Here is a 16741-nt window from a genome sequence, read left to right as displayed (position 1 = left end):
CAGAGAGAGAAGCAGGCTCCATGCAGGGAGCCCGACGTGGGACTCGATCCCGGGTCTCCAGGATCACACCCCGGGCTGCAGGCGGCGCTAAACCACTGCGCCACTGGGGCTGCCTATCTATTTGTATATTTTTAAAACTTATCTACTTTTTTTTTTTTTTTTTTAGTAACCTCTGTAGCACTCAGTGTGGGTCTCCAACTCATGACCTGGAGATCAAGAAGCACATGCTCTTCCAATTGAGCCAGCCAGCAGCCCCCTCAGAATATGTTTTTAAAGTCTTTAAAGAAAAAGAAAAATAACCCAATTTTTAAAATGGGCAAAGGTATTGAATAGATTTTTCTCTAATGAAGATCTATAAATCTCCAATAAGTACATGAAAAGATCATTAGTCATTAGAAAATGCAATTAAAAACCAAAATGAGGTAACACTTAACACCCAGGATAGCTAGAACCAAAAAAAGGTAATAAATATCGGCGAGAATGTAGAGAAATCAGAACCTTCATCTTTTGGTGGAGATATAAAATGGTACGGCCACTGGGGAAAACAGTCTAGGAGTTCCTCAAAGGGTTAAACAGTTACCTCTGACTCAGTAATTATTCAAGTGAACTGAAAACCTATGTTCATGTAAAATCTCACAAATGGATGTTCAGAGTGGCACTATTCCTAATAGCCAAAAAGTGCCAACAATTCAAATGTGCATCAACTGATGAATTACAACATGGGATCATAAGATTAATACATGGATATCCTTCCACGGAATATTATTTGGCAATAAAAGGAATTAAGTAATGGTACGTGGACCTGAAAAACATGCAATGTAAAAGAATTTAGACACAAAAGTCACATACTGTCTGATTCCATTTATATGAAATACCCAGAACACGCAAGTCCATAGAAATTAAAAGGAGATTAGTGGTTGCCAGGGAAGGGAATGAGGAGTATCTGCTAAAGGGTATGCCATTTCCTTTTGGGATTTTGAAAATATTCTGGAATTAACATAGTAGTGATGGTTCCATAACTTTGTAAATATACTAAAAACTATGGAATTGTATACTTTAAAAGGGTGACTTTTACAGATGTGAATTATAGATCAATAAATCACATTAACTAAATAATTTTTTAAAAAGTAGCAGGCCAGAATGGAACTGTGGCCTACTGTTTCCCAACTACTCTTCTACACAAAAAATACTAAGAACTCCTACACGAAAAAAAGGCATAGGAATCTTGAGTTCTAGTCCCAACTCTGCCTTTATCGAGAAGTATAAGCTCAGACAATTCAGTCTGGTGGCTTTTAAAAAGTGTGGTCCCCACACCAGTAGTACCTGGGAATTTCTTAGGAATGCAAATTACTGGGCCTCATCTCAGACCCACTGAATCAGATACCAGTGTGTGGGGGGTGGGGTGTAAAAAAATCAAGCCTTCTAGTTGACTTTTATACATGCTAAAGTGTAAGAACCAATGCCTTTCCAGTCCTCCTCAGTCTTCCCATCCATAATCTGTGCTGGTTGTACTAGATGATTTCAAAGGTCCCTAAAGGTTATAAAAATCTTTGACTGTAACTGAATTCTACAAAAGGATGGCCAATTTGTCTTTGGATAATTTTCTTCTCTTTTTCTTTTTTTTTTAAGATTTTACTTATTTATTCACAAGAGACATGGGGGTGGGGGGGAGAGAAGAGAGGCAGAGACACAGGCAGTGGGAGAAACAGGCTCCATGCAGGAAGCCCAACGTGGGACTTGATCCCAGGACTCCAGGATTATGCCCTGCGCCGACGGCAGGTGCTAACCACTGAGCCACCCAGGGATCATGTCCTTGGATAATTTTCAAAGTCAATGGAAATGTCAATATTTAAGAAGTCTACGCAAAGCTTCAGTTAAATGGAATCTAATGTTTAGAAACCTAATCAATTAGAATGTACTTCACTTAATTATTAGAAACAGAGAAAGAAAACAAAACACAGACACACACACACACAAAGGTTCTATGGGTTCAAAAAGTGAATTTCAAGGCATTTCCCAAGAAATAATATAAATCCACTCTATTTTACTTCTCAATTATGCTTTTAGAAAAGACTATTTCTTTTATTTATTATGCTCACTACCCCATAGTTAATATGGTATAGAACTAAAAACTCAAAAAGACTCTTTCCAGGTTTGCACAAGAAACACCAGTCATCACCATCTATGTCCCAGTAGCATATCACTGTCATGGAATCTCGCCTTCCCATCCTAATGAGTCTTACTTTTTCTCCTTCCCCCCTCCCCTTAACTGGAATTGGGCTTCCAGATGTCACATTCAGCTGTAGCGGAGTAAGGTGGGGGAGCTGTTCCCATGTGTGAAGCAAAGCTGTGGTCTGGGGCACCTAGAGGGGTGGGGGGAGGCAGTCCCAAAGTGTACTACTTGCCAAACTACCAGAACAAAAGCCAGGTGTGTCATGGAATTACAAATACGGGAAGAGGGAAGTCTAGAATAAACCCTGTGGTTCTGACTGGAACTGGAGGAATCAGTATAAACTCCCAAATTTTAATACATGTAAATATCAAAATTGATATGTGTGTCTACACATCTATGTTATGTAGCTACACTCCTAGCTCTGTCCACTGAAAGTATCTAGAAGTAATGATTCTAGCAAGAAGCACATAAAGCACTCAGATCTTGGTTCCTAAATATTCTCTACTAAAAGGAGCCAGGGCTCTTGAAAAAAATGGCTGAGTCCCAGGACTGAAGCAGGAAAATTATAAGATGATCTTGGAAAAGATCTTGTTGTACCAGAAAGCAAGAAAGTGCTCAAAGAATGATGGGACATGTCCCCAAGACATAAGAGCACCTTAAAGAGACTCCAGACAGACAAGTACAGGATGATTTGACTACCAAAATATGATAGATTTAACAGTCTGTAACCCTGAGAGTAAAAGCAATCCAAGAGTCTGTCCTGACTTGACACTTTAAAATGAATAAATGAATATATACATACATAATAAATAAGAGAGGAGAGCTGCCAATGAATAAATCTAGAATAAAGTGTTTTTTTAAAAGATTGTTATCTGGGATCCCTGGGTGGCGCAGCGGTTTGGCGCCTGCCTTTGGCCCAGGGCGCGATCCTGGAGACCCGGGATCGAATCCCACATCGGGCTCCCGGTGCATGGAGCCTGCTTATCCCTCTGCCTGTGTCTCTGCCTGTGTCTCTGCCTCTCTCACTCTCTCTCTCTCTCTGTATGTCTATCATAAAAAAAAAAAAAAAAAAGATTGTTATCTGGAACTATCACAAGAATAGATACAGACAAGAATCATTAATGAATGCTAAATCCGTAAGTGACAATTTGGTGAGAAACATGTTTTCATAATATCAAAGCATCTCCCCACAAAATATTTTTTTTTATTTTTTTTTTATTATTTTTTTATTTATTTATGATAGTCACAGAGAGAGAGAGAGAGGCAGAGACACAGGCAGAGGGAGAAGCAGGCTCCATGCACCGGGAGCCCGACGTGGGATTCGATCCCGGGTCTCCAGGATCATGCCCTGGGCCAAAGGCAGGCGCCAAACCGCTACGCCACCCAGGGATCCCCCCACAAAATATTTTTAAGTAAATACACTTATTATAGTTTTACTGTGGAGAAACAAGGCAAAACACCATCTTAACCAGGTGGAAAAAAAATGTAATATCACCAGTAAAGGAACAAAAGTCAACTCGGTGTGTGCCTGGTACAATCCACTGAGATGAACACAGCAACATCTCTATGATATTCCTGTCAAAAAGGCTAAAGTCAGAAGGAGACATCATATAAACTGAAACTGAGGGACAGTCTATAAAGTAATTGGCCTGTATTCTCAAAAAGTCTCAATGTCATGAAACACAAAGACTGCTCTAGACTGAAACAGACTAAGGAAACTTATAACTAAATGCAAGATGCGATCCTGGATTGGAACCTGGGCCCATCAAGGTCATGATTGGATCAAACCAAGAAAATGTGATGATATAACCAAGAAATCTGATGATAGTATTAGATTAATGCTTACTTCCTGACTGATGATTATACTGTGGTCACGTGGGAATGTTTTTGTACTTACAAAATACACACTAAAATTTTATGAAGAGGCAATATTTCTGCAACATGCCCCAAATGTTTCAGAGACGTTAACAATTGGGTAATCTAAGAAAAAGGGTAGCAGGAGATTTAAATATTATTTCTGTAACATTTATGTAAATTTGAAATTATTTTAAAAGAAAAAGTTAAAAATTTTTTAAAAGTAACAATAATGGAATGTAAGTCATTACATAAATCTATAGTCAGTATTAAGTAAACAGGGAGGGGCAAACTAATAAAAATAAGGAGTGACAGACTTAGAAGATCACATCATATTAACAAGTCCAGGGCTCAGCGGGTGGCTCAGCAGTTGAGCGTCTGCCTTGGGCTCAGGGCGCGATCCTGGAGTACCAGGATCGAGTCCCACATCAGGCTTCCTGCATGAAGCCTGCTTCTCCCTCTATGTCTCTGCCTCTCTCTCTCTCATGAATAAATATAAAAATCTTAAAAAAAAAATTAAGTCCAGTAAGAATCATCAACGGATGTTGAAAATGTTGGGTGAGGGATCCCTGGGTGGCGCAGCGGTTTGGCGCCTGCCTTTGGCCCAGGGCGCGATCCTGGAGACCCGGGATCGAGTCCCACATCGGGCTCCCGGTGCATGGAGCCTACTTCTCCCTCTGCCTGTGTCTCTGCCTCTCTCTCTTTCTCTCTGTGTGACTATCATAAATAAATAAAAATTAAAAAAAAAGAAAAAAAAAAAAAAGAAAATGTTGGGTGAAAGTTTTTTTTTTGTTTTTTTTTTTTTTTTGGGTGAAAGTTTAATACACAATTTGCAGAGTCTCAAATTATCTCCCTACTTGCTTTTTAACTACAAAAGGAGATAACTGGAAGAGAGAAACCTGGAAAATACCACCTTAATCAAGTGATCCAAGTTATACCAATAATGGGACAAAGGCTGTCATCTGTCTCCTGACGTGAAGCACTGAACAGGACATATTGTCTGTATGGCATTTTACCCCAAATGCATAAACTAATCTAATAAATCTAATCATGAGGAAATGGCAAACTACCCATTCTCTCCAAAGGGACTAGCCTGATCTCTCAAAAAATGTCAGTGGCATGAAAGACAAAGAAGAGCTGAGGAATTATTCCCAATAATGAGACTAAAGAGATGTAACAGTTAAACATGTGTGACTGGCAACTGGATTACAGGGAGGGAATTATCAAAAAGGACTGGGACAACTGGCTAAGTTTGAATATGTAGTATATTAGACAATAATATTTAAAAAGCACTAAATTTCCTGAATGTGGTTACATAAGAGACTCTCATCCTTCTTAGAAATTACATGTGAAAGTGTTTGGAAATAAAGAATCAGTAATTGCAATTTACCCTCAAGGGGTTCAGCAAACATAGTAGCAATCAATGAACAGATTTTGGATAAAAGATATTGAGGAATCTCTAATTTTTTTTAAAGACCTAATTTTCTTTAAGATTTTATTTATTTCCATGACAGAGAGAGAAAAAGAGCACAAGCAGGGGGAGTGGCAGGAAGAGGAAGAGGAAGAGGAAGAGAAAGAAGCAGGTTGCCTGCTAAGCAGGGAGTCCAATATAGGGCTTGATCCCAGGACCCTTAGATCATATGTCCTGAGCTGAAGGCAGACGCTCAACCCACTGAGCCACCCAGGCACCCAGGAATCTATTCTTGCAACTCTCCCATATATTTGAAAAGATTTCAAAATAAAACATTTTTTAAATGCTATCAAAAATAAGTATCTCTGGGTTTTAGGATTTCAACTACTTTTCATTCTTATTTATAGTTTGAATTTTTTTACAATACAAATATAAAAAAATTTTACTCCTAACAAAGGCTATCTGTTTTATTTTTTCAAGATTTATTTATTTATTTATTTATTTATTTATTTATTTATTTATGATAGACATAGAGAAAGAGAGAGGCAGAAGCAGGCTTCACGCCGGGAGCCCGATGCGGGACTTGATCCCAGGACTCCAGGATCGTGCCCTGGGCCAAAGGCAGGCACTAAACCGCTGAGCCACCCAGGGATCCTCCAAAGCTATCTGTTTTAGAAGGAAAACTGTGATCTCATGCCATACAGCATAGTCGAAAATATATTCCTTTGAATACTAGTTTCAGTTTATTATACATGTTATTAAGAACACTTTGGTTGCCATATGTTTCTTTATAACAAAACTTGTCAGAGCTTTTAACATGCTAATGCATACACTATCAATTTTTTCAAGAGGAGAAATATGCTATATCATATTTCCTAGACACTAAGGCATATAAGGGGAACCACTGAAAAAATAGCTTTTTAAGGAAAAAAAATCATCACCACAATAAACATAAGTGTAGTAAATGGAGTACCAATCTAGGAAACATAAAAATGTGAGGAAAATTACATATTAAAATTGATGAAATACAGAATTATACAGGTCTTCAATCTTTTTTGGCCACTTCTTTCACAAGGAATCTAAAAGACACGGACCTCAAGACCTAAGTTACCAGACAATACACGTTGGGTAGTTCTATAAAAAAGAACCTTAACCGAAAAAGAGGCAAAAGCTGCCCATTTTAATAGTGACAAACCAAATCACTTAATCCCTATCATTCTCCAAGTTAACCTGACAAATATAAATATTAAATTGCCACTTCTTGGGATTCCTGGGTGGCTCAGCGGTTAAGTACCTGCCTTTGGCCCAGGGCATGATCCTGGAGACCCAGGATCAAATCCCACATCGGGCTCACTGCATGGAGCCTGCTTCTCCCTCTGCCTAAGTCTCTGCCTCTCTCTCTCTCTCTCATGAATAAATAAATAAAATCTTTAAAAAATAAATAAATAAATTGCCACTTCTTGTATTGACTGGTTCTGAATTTTATTATGTACTCATGAAACCAATTTAGAGTCAGCTTTTCTTTTTTTTTTTTTTTTCTTTTTTTTTAGAACAGTGTAGAGAGAAAAATATGGGTGGGGAGCAGAGGGAGAGGTACAGAGCATCAACCAGGTTCCATGCTCAGCCTGGAGCCCAATGCCAGGCTCCATCTCACCATTCTGAGATCACTACCCGAGCTAAAATCAAGATTCAACACTGTACCCACTGAGCCACCCATGCGCCATGAGTCAGCTTTTCTATAATACTATGTTAAAAAGTATTTCTAAAATCTGAAACTTTTTTTTAAAAACTTTATTTATTCATGAGAGACACAGAGAGAGAGAGAGACAGAGACAGAGACACAGGCAGAGGGAGAAGCAGGCTCCATGCAGGAAGCCTGATGTGGGACTTGATCCTAGGACCCCACGATCACACCCTGAGCCAAAGGCAGACGCTCAACCGCTGAGCCACCCGAGCGTCCCAAGGAAACCTTTAATTTTTTTATATGAACTTAATTCTTAGTCAAGATGCTATGGATGCTCTTGGCATTTTTAATCTCACATTGTTCGTTTTCTTCATCATGTTCACTCTTTAATTTCACTGCATGGAATATGGCCAAATTGGGGTCCACAGAGAACCTTCCTACAGGTGCTCCTTTTAGACTGATTCTTCAGGCCTGCATCTCCTTACTGGCAAAGTTACAGGGTAGCAAGGTCTTCCCTGACTCTCAGCATTAGAAGGGTTTGGTTGTAAAAGAGGGCTCCCCTAAGCCTCTCTGTAGTTGAAGAAGTCTGCCAACAACCTGATTGCCAGAAAGAGTCCCGCAACCTTTCCCCTAACTCCATACAAAGTTATGTGTCATGTGTTTCTACATAGTAGGCTGAAGAGAATATAAGAAAATCACTTTTAGGAGGAGGAGCAAGATGGCGGAAGAGTAGGGTCCCCAAATCATCTGTCCCCACCAAATTACCTAGATAACCTTCAAACTACGAATTCAGCCTGAGATTTAAAGAAAGAACAGCTGGGACGCTACAGTGAGATGAGCTCGGGCTTCTATCAAGGTAGGAAGACGGGGAAAAAGAAATAAAGAAACAAAAGGCCTCCAAGGGGGAGGGGCCCCGCGAGGAGCCGGGCTGAGGCCGGGGCGAGTGTCCCCAGGACAGGAGAGCCCCGTCCCGGAGGAGCAGGAGCTGCACCGACCTTCCCGGGGGAAAGGGGCTCGTGGGGAGTTGGAGCAGGACCCAGGAGGGCGGGGATGCCCTCGGGCTCCCGGGGACACTAACAGACACCTGCGCCCCGGGACAGTGCGCCGAGCTCCCTAAGGGCTGCAGCGCGCACGGCGGGACCCGGAGCAGCTCGGGGGGGCTCGGGGGCGGCTCCGCGGAGGGGGCTGCGGGGCGGGAGCAGCTCGGGGGGCTCGGGGGCGGCTCCGCGGAGGGGGCTGCGGGGCGGGAGCAGCTCGGGGGGGCTCGGGGGCGGCTCCGCGGAGGGGGCTGCGGGGCGGGAGCACGAATCCAACAGCGCAGGTCCCGGAGCCCAGGGAGCCGGGACACAGCCCAGGATCCGGCCTCCCCCAGGACAGCGAGGAGGCTCCTGCCCAGAGCTGAGCAGATCAGCCGCCCCGCCCGGAGCCTCCAGGCCCTGCAGACGGAGAGCTCCGTGGTGACTGCGGGAGCTGACTCCAGGGCTCCAGGGCTGGCCCCGCCACTGCGGTTGTTCCTCCTGGGGCCTCACGGGGTGAACAACCCCCACTGAGCCCTGCACCAGGCAGGGGCAGAGCAGCTTCCCCAAGTCCTAACACCTGAAAATCAGCACAACAGGCCCCTCCCCCAGAAGACCAGCTAGACGGACAAGTTCCAGGGGAAGTCAAGGGACTTAAAGTACACAGAATCAGAAGATACTCCCCCATGATTTTTTTTTTTCTGATTACTTCCCCCACCCTTTTTCCCCCCTTTTTCTTTTTCTTTCTCTTTTAATTCTTTTTTTTCCTTCTTTCTTCCTTTATTCTTTTTTCTCTTTTCTTTCCTTCTTTTTCTCCTCTCTTTTTCTCCTTTTCCCAATACAACTTGCTTTTGGCCACTCTGCACTGAGAAAAATGACTAGAAGGAAAACCTCACCTCAAAAGAAAGAATCAGAAACAGTCCTCTCTCCCACAGAATTACAAAATCTGGATTACAATTCAATGTCAGAAAGCCAATTCAGAAGCACTATTATACAGCTACTGGTGGCTCTAGAAAAAAGTATAAAGGACTCAAGAGACTTCATGACTGCAGAATTTAGAGCTAATCAGGCAGAAATTAAAAATCAATTGAATGAGATGCAATCCAAACTAGAAGTCCTAACGACGAGGATTAACGAGGTGGAAGAACGAGTGACATAGAAGACAAATTGATGGCAAAGAGGGAAACTGAGGAAAAAAGAGACAATTAAAAGACCATAAAGATAGATTAAGGGAAATAAACAACAGCCTGAGGAAGAAAAACCTACGTTTAATTGGGGTTCCCGAGGGCACCGAAAGGGACACAGGGCCAGAATATGTATTTGAACAAATCATAGCTGAAAACTTTCCTAATCTGGGAAGGGAAACAGGCATTCAGATCCAGGAAACAGAGAGATCCCCCCCCTAAAATCAATAAAAACCGTTCAACACCTCGACATTTAATAGTGAAGCTTGCAAATTCCAAAGATAAAGAGAAGATCCTTAAAGCATCAAGAGACTAGAAATCCCTGACTTTTATGGGGAGGAGCATTAGGGTAACAGCAGACCTCTCCACAGAGACCTGGCAGGCCAGAAAGGGCTGGCAGGATATATTCAGGGTCCTAAATGAGAAGAACATGCAACCAAGAATACTTTATCCAGCAAGGCTCTCATTCAGAATGGAAGGAGAGATAAAGAGCATCCAAGACAGGCAGGAACTGAAAGAATATGTGACCTCCAAACCAGCTCTGCAAGAAATTTTAAGGGGGACTCTTAAAATTCCCCTTTAATAAGAAGTTCAGTGGAACAATCCACAAAAACAAGGACTGAATAGATATCATGATGACACTAAACTCATATCTTTCAATAGTAACTCTGAACGTGAACAGGCTTAATGACCCCATCAAAAGGTGCAGGGTTTCAGACTGGATAAAAAAGCAGGACCCATCTATTTGCTGTCTACAAGAGACTCATTTTAGAGGTAAGGACACCTACAGCCTGAAAATAAAAGGTTGGAGAACAATTTACCATTCGAATGGTCCTCAAAAGAAAGCAGGGGTAGCCATCCTTATATCAGATAAACTACAATTTACCCCGAAGACTGTAGTAAAGGATGAAGAGGGACACTACATCATACTTAAGGGATCTATCCAACAAGAGGACTTAACAATCCTCAATATATATGTCCCGAATGTGGGAGCTACCAAATATATCAATCAATTAATAACCAAAGTGAAGAAATACTTAGATAATAATACACTTATACTTGGTGACTTCAACCTAGCTCTTTCTACACTCGATAGGTCTTCTAATCACAATATCTCCAAAGAAACGGGAGCTTTAAATGATACACTGGACCAGATGGATTTCACAGATATCTACAGAACTTTACATCCAAACTCAACTGAAGACACATTCTTCTCAAGTGCACATGGAACTTTCTCCAGAATAGACCACATACTGGGTCACAAATTGGGTCTGAACCGATACCAAAGATTGGGATCGTCCCCTGCATATTCTCAGACCATAATGCCTTGAAATTAGAACTAAATCACAACAAGAAGTTTGGAAGGACCTCAAACACCTGGAGGTTAAGGACCATCCTGCTAAAAGATGAAAGGGTCAACCAGGAAATTAAGGAAGAATTAAAAAGATTCATGGAAACTAATGAGAATGAAGATACAACCGTTCAAAATCTTTGGGATGCAGCAAAAGCAGTCCTAAGGGGGGAATACATCGCAATACAAGCATCCATTCAAAAACTGGAAAGAACTCAAATACAAAAGCTAACCTTACACAGAAAGGAGCTAGAGAAAAAACAGCAAATAGATCCTACACCCAGCAGAAGAAGACAGTTAATAAAGATTCGAGCAGAACTCAACGAAATCGAGACCAGAAGAACTGTAGAACAGATCAACAGAACCAGGAGTTGGTTCTTTGAAAGAATTAATAAGATAGATAAACCATTAGCCAGCCTTATTAAAAAGAAGAGAGAGAAGACTCAAATTAATAAAATCATGAATGAGAAAGAAGAGATCACTACCAACACCAAGGAAATACAAACGATTTTAAAAACATATTATGAACAGCTATACGCCAATAAATTAGGCAATCTAGAAGAAATGGACGCATTCCTGGAAAGCCACAAACTACCAAAACTGGAACAGGAAGAAACAGAAAACCTGAACAGGCGAATAACCAGGGAGGAAATTGAAGCAGTCATCAAAACTTCCCAAGACACAAAAGTCCAGGGCCAGATGGCTTCCCAGGGGAATTCTATCAAATGTTTAAAGAAGAAACCATACCTATTCTACTAAAGCTGTTTGAAAAGATAGAAAGAGATAGAGTACTTCCAAATTTGTTCTATGAGGCCAGCATCACCTTAATTCCAAAACCCGACAAAGACCCCACCAAAAAGGAGAATTACAGACCAATATCCCTGATGAACATGGATGCAAAAATTCTCAACAAGATATTAGCCAATAGGATCCAACAGTACATTAAGAAAATTATTCACCATGACCAAGTAGGACTTATCCCCGGGACACAAGGCTGGTTCAACACTCGTAAAACAATCAATGTGATTCATCATATCAGCAAGAGAAAAGCCATGAACCATATGATCCTCTCATTAGATGCAGAGAAAGCATTTGACAAAATACAGCATCCATTCCTGATCAAAACTCTTCAGAGTGTAGGGATAGAGGGAACATTCCTCAACACCTTAAAAGCCATCTACGAAAAGCCCACAGCAAATATATTCTCAGTGGGGAAGCACTGGGAGCCTTTCCCCTAAGATCAGGAACAAGACAGGGATGTCCACTCTCACCACTGCTATTGAACCTAGTACTGGAAGTCCTAGCCTGGGCAATCAGACAACAAAAAGACATTAAAGGCATTCAAATTGGGAAAGAAGAAGTCAAACTCTCCCTCTTCACGGATGACATGATACTCTACATAGAAAACCCAAAAGGCTCCACCCCAGGATTGCTAGAACTCATACAGCAATTTGGTAGCGTGGCAGGATACAAAATCAATGCCCAGAAATCAGTGGCATTTCTATACACTAACAATGAGACTGAAGAAAGAGAAATTCAGGAGTCAATCCCATTTACAATTGCACCCAAAAGCATAAGATACCTAGGAATAAACCTAACCAAAGAGGTAAAGGATCTATACCCTAAAAACTATAGAACACTTCTGAAAGAAATTGAGGAAGACACAAAGAGATGGAAAAATATTCCATGCTCATGGATTGGCAGAATTAATATTGTGAAAATGTCAATGTTACCCAGGGCAATGTACACGTTTAACGCAAACCCTATAAAAATACCATGGACTTTCTTCAGAGAGTTAGAACAAATCATTTTAAGATTTGTGTGGAATCAGAAAAGACCCCGAATAACCAGGGGAATTTTAAAAAAGAAAACCATATCTGGGGGCATCACAATGCCAGATTTCAGGTTGTACTACAAAGCTGTGGTCATCAAGACAGTGTGGTACTGGCACAAAAACAGACACATAGATCAATGGTACAGAATAGAGAACCCAGAAGTGGACCCTCAACTTTATGGTCAACTAATATTCAATAAAGGAGGAAAGACTATCCATTGGAAGAAAGTCTCTTCAATAAATGGTGCTGGGAAAATTGGACATCCACATGCAGAAGAATGAAACTAGACCACTCTCTTTCACCATACACAAAGATAAACTCAAAATGGATGAAAGATCTAAATGTGAGACAAGATTCCATCAAAATCCTAGAGGAGAACACAGGCAACACCCTTTTTTGAACTCAGCCACAGTAACATCTTTCAAGATATATCCATGAAGGCAAAAGAAAGAAAAGCAAAAATGAACTATTGGGACTTCATCAAGATAAGAAGCTTTTGCACAGCAAGGGATACAGTCAACAAAACTAAAAGACAACCTACAGAATGGGAGAAGATATTTGCAAATGACATATCAGATAAAGGGCTAGTTTCCAAGATCTATAAAGAACTTATTAAACTCAACACCAAAGAAACAAACAATCCAATCATGAAATGGGCAAAAGACATGAAGAGAAATCTCACAGAGGAAGACATAGACATGGCCAACATGCACATGAGAAAATGCTCTGCATCACTTGCCATCAGGGAAATACAAATCAAAACCACAATGAGATACCACCTCACCCCAGTAAGAATGGGGAAAATTAACAAGGCAGGAAACCACAAATGTTGGAGAGGATGCAGAGAAAAGGGAACCCTCTTGGCACTGTTGGTGGGAATGTGAACTGGTGCAGCCACTCTGGAAAACTGTGTGGAGGTCCCTCAAAGAGTTAAAAATAGACCTGCCCTACTACCCAGCAATTGCACTGTTGGGGATTTACCCCAAATATTCAGATGCAATGAAACGCCGGGACACCTGCACCCCGATGTTTATAGCAGCAATGCCCACAATAGCCAAACTGTGGAAGGAGCCTCGGTGTCTGTCGAAAGATGAATGGATAAAGATGTAGTTTATGTATACAATGGAATATTCCTCAGCCATTAGAAACGACAAATACCCACCATTTGCTTCAACGTGGATGGAACTGAAGGGTATTATGTTGAGTGAAATAAGTCAATTGGAGAAGGACAAACATTATATGGTCTCATTCATTTGGGGAATATAAATAATAGTGAAAGGGAATATAAGGGAAGGGAGGAGAAATGTGTGGGAAATATCAGAAAGGGAGACAGAACATAAAGACCCCTAACTCTGGGAAACAAACTAGGGGTGGTGGAAGAGGAGGAGGGGGTGGTGGTGGGAGTGAATGGGTGATGGGCACTGAGGGGGGCACTTGATGGGATGAGCACTGGGTGTTATTCTGTATGTTGGCAAATTGAACACCAATAAAAAATAAATTTATTATAAAAAAAGAAAATTACTTTTACTAATCTAATGTAGCACAATGCTTCCTTATAAAGAGGATTTAATAGTTTTTGGCTACTCTATCAAAATTTATTTTAATCCACAGTTTTCCTCCAGTTCTGTAATTTTTTTTAACAACACTTCTGCCCAAGTTTCAAATAGATAATCACTGTTTTTTACTACTCCATACCCAATGTGGGGCTTGAACGTACAACCCTGAGATCAAGGGCTGCATTCTCTACAGACTGAGGCAGCCAGGCGCCCTGATAATCATGACTTTAAATACAAAAACCTCTCAATACAGAAAAAGCCTAAGAGAATGATAAATCATGTGTCCAAAATTACACAACAAAATTTGATCAGACTCTAAATAAATACCACAGTGGCCTCACTTGAACTTTAACTGATTTTTTCTTTAAAAGGTATACCTAAGCTCTCAATCAGAACACTGTACACCTCACATTGCTATTACTTCCTTATCATAATCAACTACTTCTTCTTAACCCGCTGTGAAATTTTAACTCCTGTAGAGAACTCTCAATTGCACAGTGTCTCTACAAACCTTCCACCCATCTCTGGCATCTAATACCCATAGCAACTCAAGGAGGAGTTTGCAATTTTAACATGTTCCCGAAACATGAGTTGAAAATGAGAAATTTAAGATGATGAGAGAAAAATTCTGGGAGTTTTTTAAAATGAAAAGATTGTAGCTTATTCCTGGATTGTAAGTAGGACTACCAATGTTCTTTAATACAGTTGTAGAGTTCTTCAATAAACCTTTAATGGCATAGAGTTGCACAACGTCCTTTCATTACTATTAGTAATAAGGGTACCTACCCTGTATCTCCTAATCCATGCAGGAAAATCACCTACAAGAGAAGAGGAAATATTAATAAACAATGCCTAAATAAACCCACCGAGAATTGTTATACACTGAAGCTGTGGTTAAGGCGGATGCCTGAATTACAGAACATAGCCCGTAGCAGGTTAATTAATCCTCATAGACCTCTTCAAAGACGAAAATCCTTCACTTCGCTTCTCAGTCCGTATGCGGCCTTTTAGCACTTACAGAGGTCCCAGTTAAAAAAAAAAAAAAAAAAAAAAAAAAGGTCCCAGTTAGACGTTCTTCGGTGCAAAAGATCACCGAGCACATTTTAAGAAAGAGTGTCTCTTTGGAGTCAAACCATCAAAGTCTCCCACAAACGCTGTAGAATTTTTCCATCGCAAAAAGGCGGGGGCGAGTTACAAGTACGTTCGAGATCTTCATACACAAGTTTCCTTAAACAAACAAACAACAACAACAAAAGTCCTTCTGATTTTGCAAGACACGCAACCTTCCAACGCCTTTCATTCAGAACAAGACAGCATCCTCTCATCCACAAGTGAGACCAGGGATGCTGCGAAGCCCGCCGCCCCCGCCCCCGCCCCCGCCCCCTATCAGGGAGCCTCCGCACTAGCGCCAGCGCCTCCCGCTCGGACCCGGTGGGCGGTGAGGAGGGCGGTGAGGAGGGCGGCTCCGGGGGGCGCGCGGGCCGCGCTCGCTCCGCAATGCGGAGGCCTCGGGATCGGGGCTGCCGGAAGTGGCGGGACGCGAATCCCCCGCCGCGGCCGTGACCCCGGGCTCTCTGCGGGCACCACGGCCCCGGGCCCGCCGACCCGGCGTCGCACCCCACGCCCTCCACACCCGGCGGCGCGGGCGGGGCGGGGCGGGGCAGGGCAGGGCAGGGCAGGGCGCGGCGCCCTCGCCCACCGCTCGCTGCCGGCCCGCGACGCCCACCCCGCGCCAGAGGCGGCAGCCGGCCGCGGGCCGAGCGGGGCCCTGCGAACCCTGGCCGCCGCGACTCACCGCAGCCGTGGCTTTCCGGATGGCGGGCACGGTGGCGGGAAGCGGGACAGACATGTTATTGCCGCACATGCACCAGCTCGGCCGGCGGCGCGCGTCTCCAGCAAGACGGACTGCGGGCGCCGGGCCGGCCCAAGGGCGTGCGAGCGGCGAGTCTCGGCCCGCCCCGCCCCGCCCCTCCTCCTCCTCCCCCTCCCCCTCCCCTCCGGGCGCGCGCTCAGGCGCGTGGGCGCCAACCAGGCGCCGCGCCCCTCTGCGCCGCCCCCGCGCCCCCGCGCCCCGGTCCCGGCGGCTGCCCCTCCCCCGCCGCCCTGCCCGCGGCGTCACAACGCCCGGAGCTGACCTCGTCGGGCCCCGTGGCCCGCGCGTCCTCGGTGCGGGTGGCCGCGCGGGGCTCCCTCCCGGGGCTCCCTCCCGGGGCGTGCGGGCCCCCCACGAAGGCTCCCAGGCCTGCGCCGGCGGCGAGGCCGCGGGAGCCTGCTTCATCCTCCGCTCCTGGGGCCCCGTGGGGAAAGGAATGACCCCGCAGCCCGTAGTCTCCAGCCCGGATACTCCCTCGTTTCTAAAACCGGGGTGTGCTCGTTCGTCTGGGCTAGGAAGGACCCGCCTGAGAGGCTGGTCGAGCTTTTTTGCCTTATTCTCCATTCGGGGCTATACCAGTGTGTAGTTAAGGGGTCACTCCCCTCCGCCTTTGAAGTGCAGCTGGAGGGCGCCTGGGTGGCTCAGGTCGTGATCCCAGGGCCTTGGGATCCAGCCCCGCATGGGGCTCCTCGCCGGGAGCCTGCTTCTCCCTCTGCCTATATCTCTGCCCCTCTCTCTCTGTCTCTCATGAGTAGGTAAATAAAATCTTTAGAAAATTAACTTCATTTGAAAGGAAAACACTCA

The 16741-nt window shown here is 43.5% G+C and overlaps 1 protein-coding gene across 6 annotated transcripts in view; it reads right to left on the bottom strand.

Moving 5' to 3' along the window:
- Positions 1-16025, bottom strand: part of LYPLA1 (lysophospholipase 1) — a 41293-nt gene extending 25268 nt beyond the window's left edge. For 3 of the 6 annotated variants that reach the window (XM_077876944.1, XM_077876946.1, XM_077876948.1), the window contains exons 1-2: positions 15860-16024; positions 14851-14882 (exon numbers count right to left, since the gene is read on the bottom strand). In XM_077876944.1, the coding sequence (XP_077733070.1) occupies positions 14851-14882; positions 15860-15928 (101 nt within the window). In that variant the 5' untranslated portion in view covers positions 15929-16024. Of the gene's footprint in view, positions 1-14850; positions 14883-15019; positions 15078-15859 lie in introns of all 6 variants that reach the window. The other 3 variants (XM_077876949.1, XM_077876945.1, XM_077876943.1) reach the window with 3 other exon arrangements.
- Between the last annotated feature and the right edge of the window lie 716 nt (positions 16026-16741).

This window comes from Canis aureus, chromosome 28, assembly GCF_053574225.1.
Source record: "Canis aureus isolate CA01 chromosome 28, VMU_Caureus_v.1.0, whole genome shotgun sequence".
In the NCBI taxonomy this organism is placed as follows: domain Eukaryota; kingdom Metazoa; phylum Chordata; class Mammalia; order Carnivora; family Canidae; genus Canis; species Canis aureus.
Note: the sequence above shows the minus strand (reverse complement) of the source record. Positions and strands in the feature narration are given on the sequence as shown.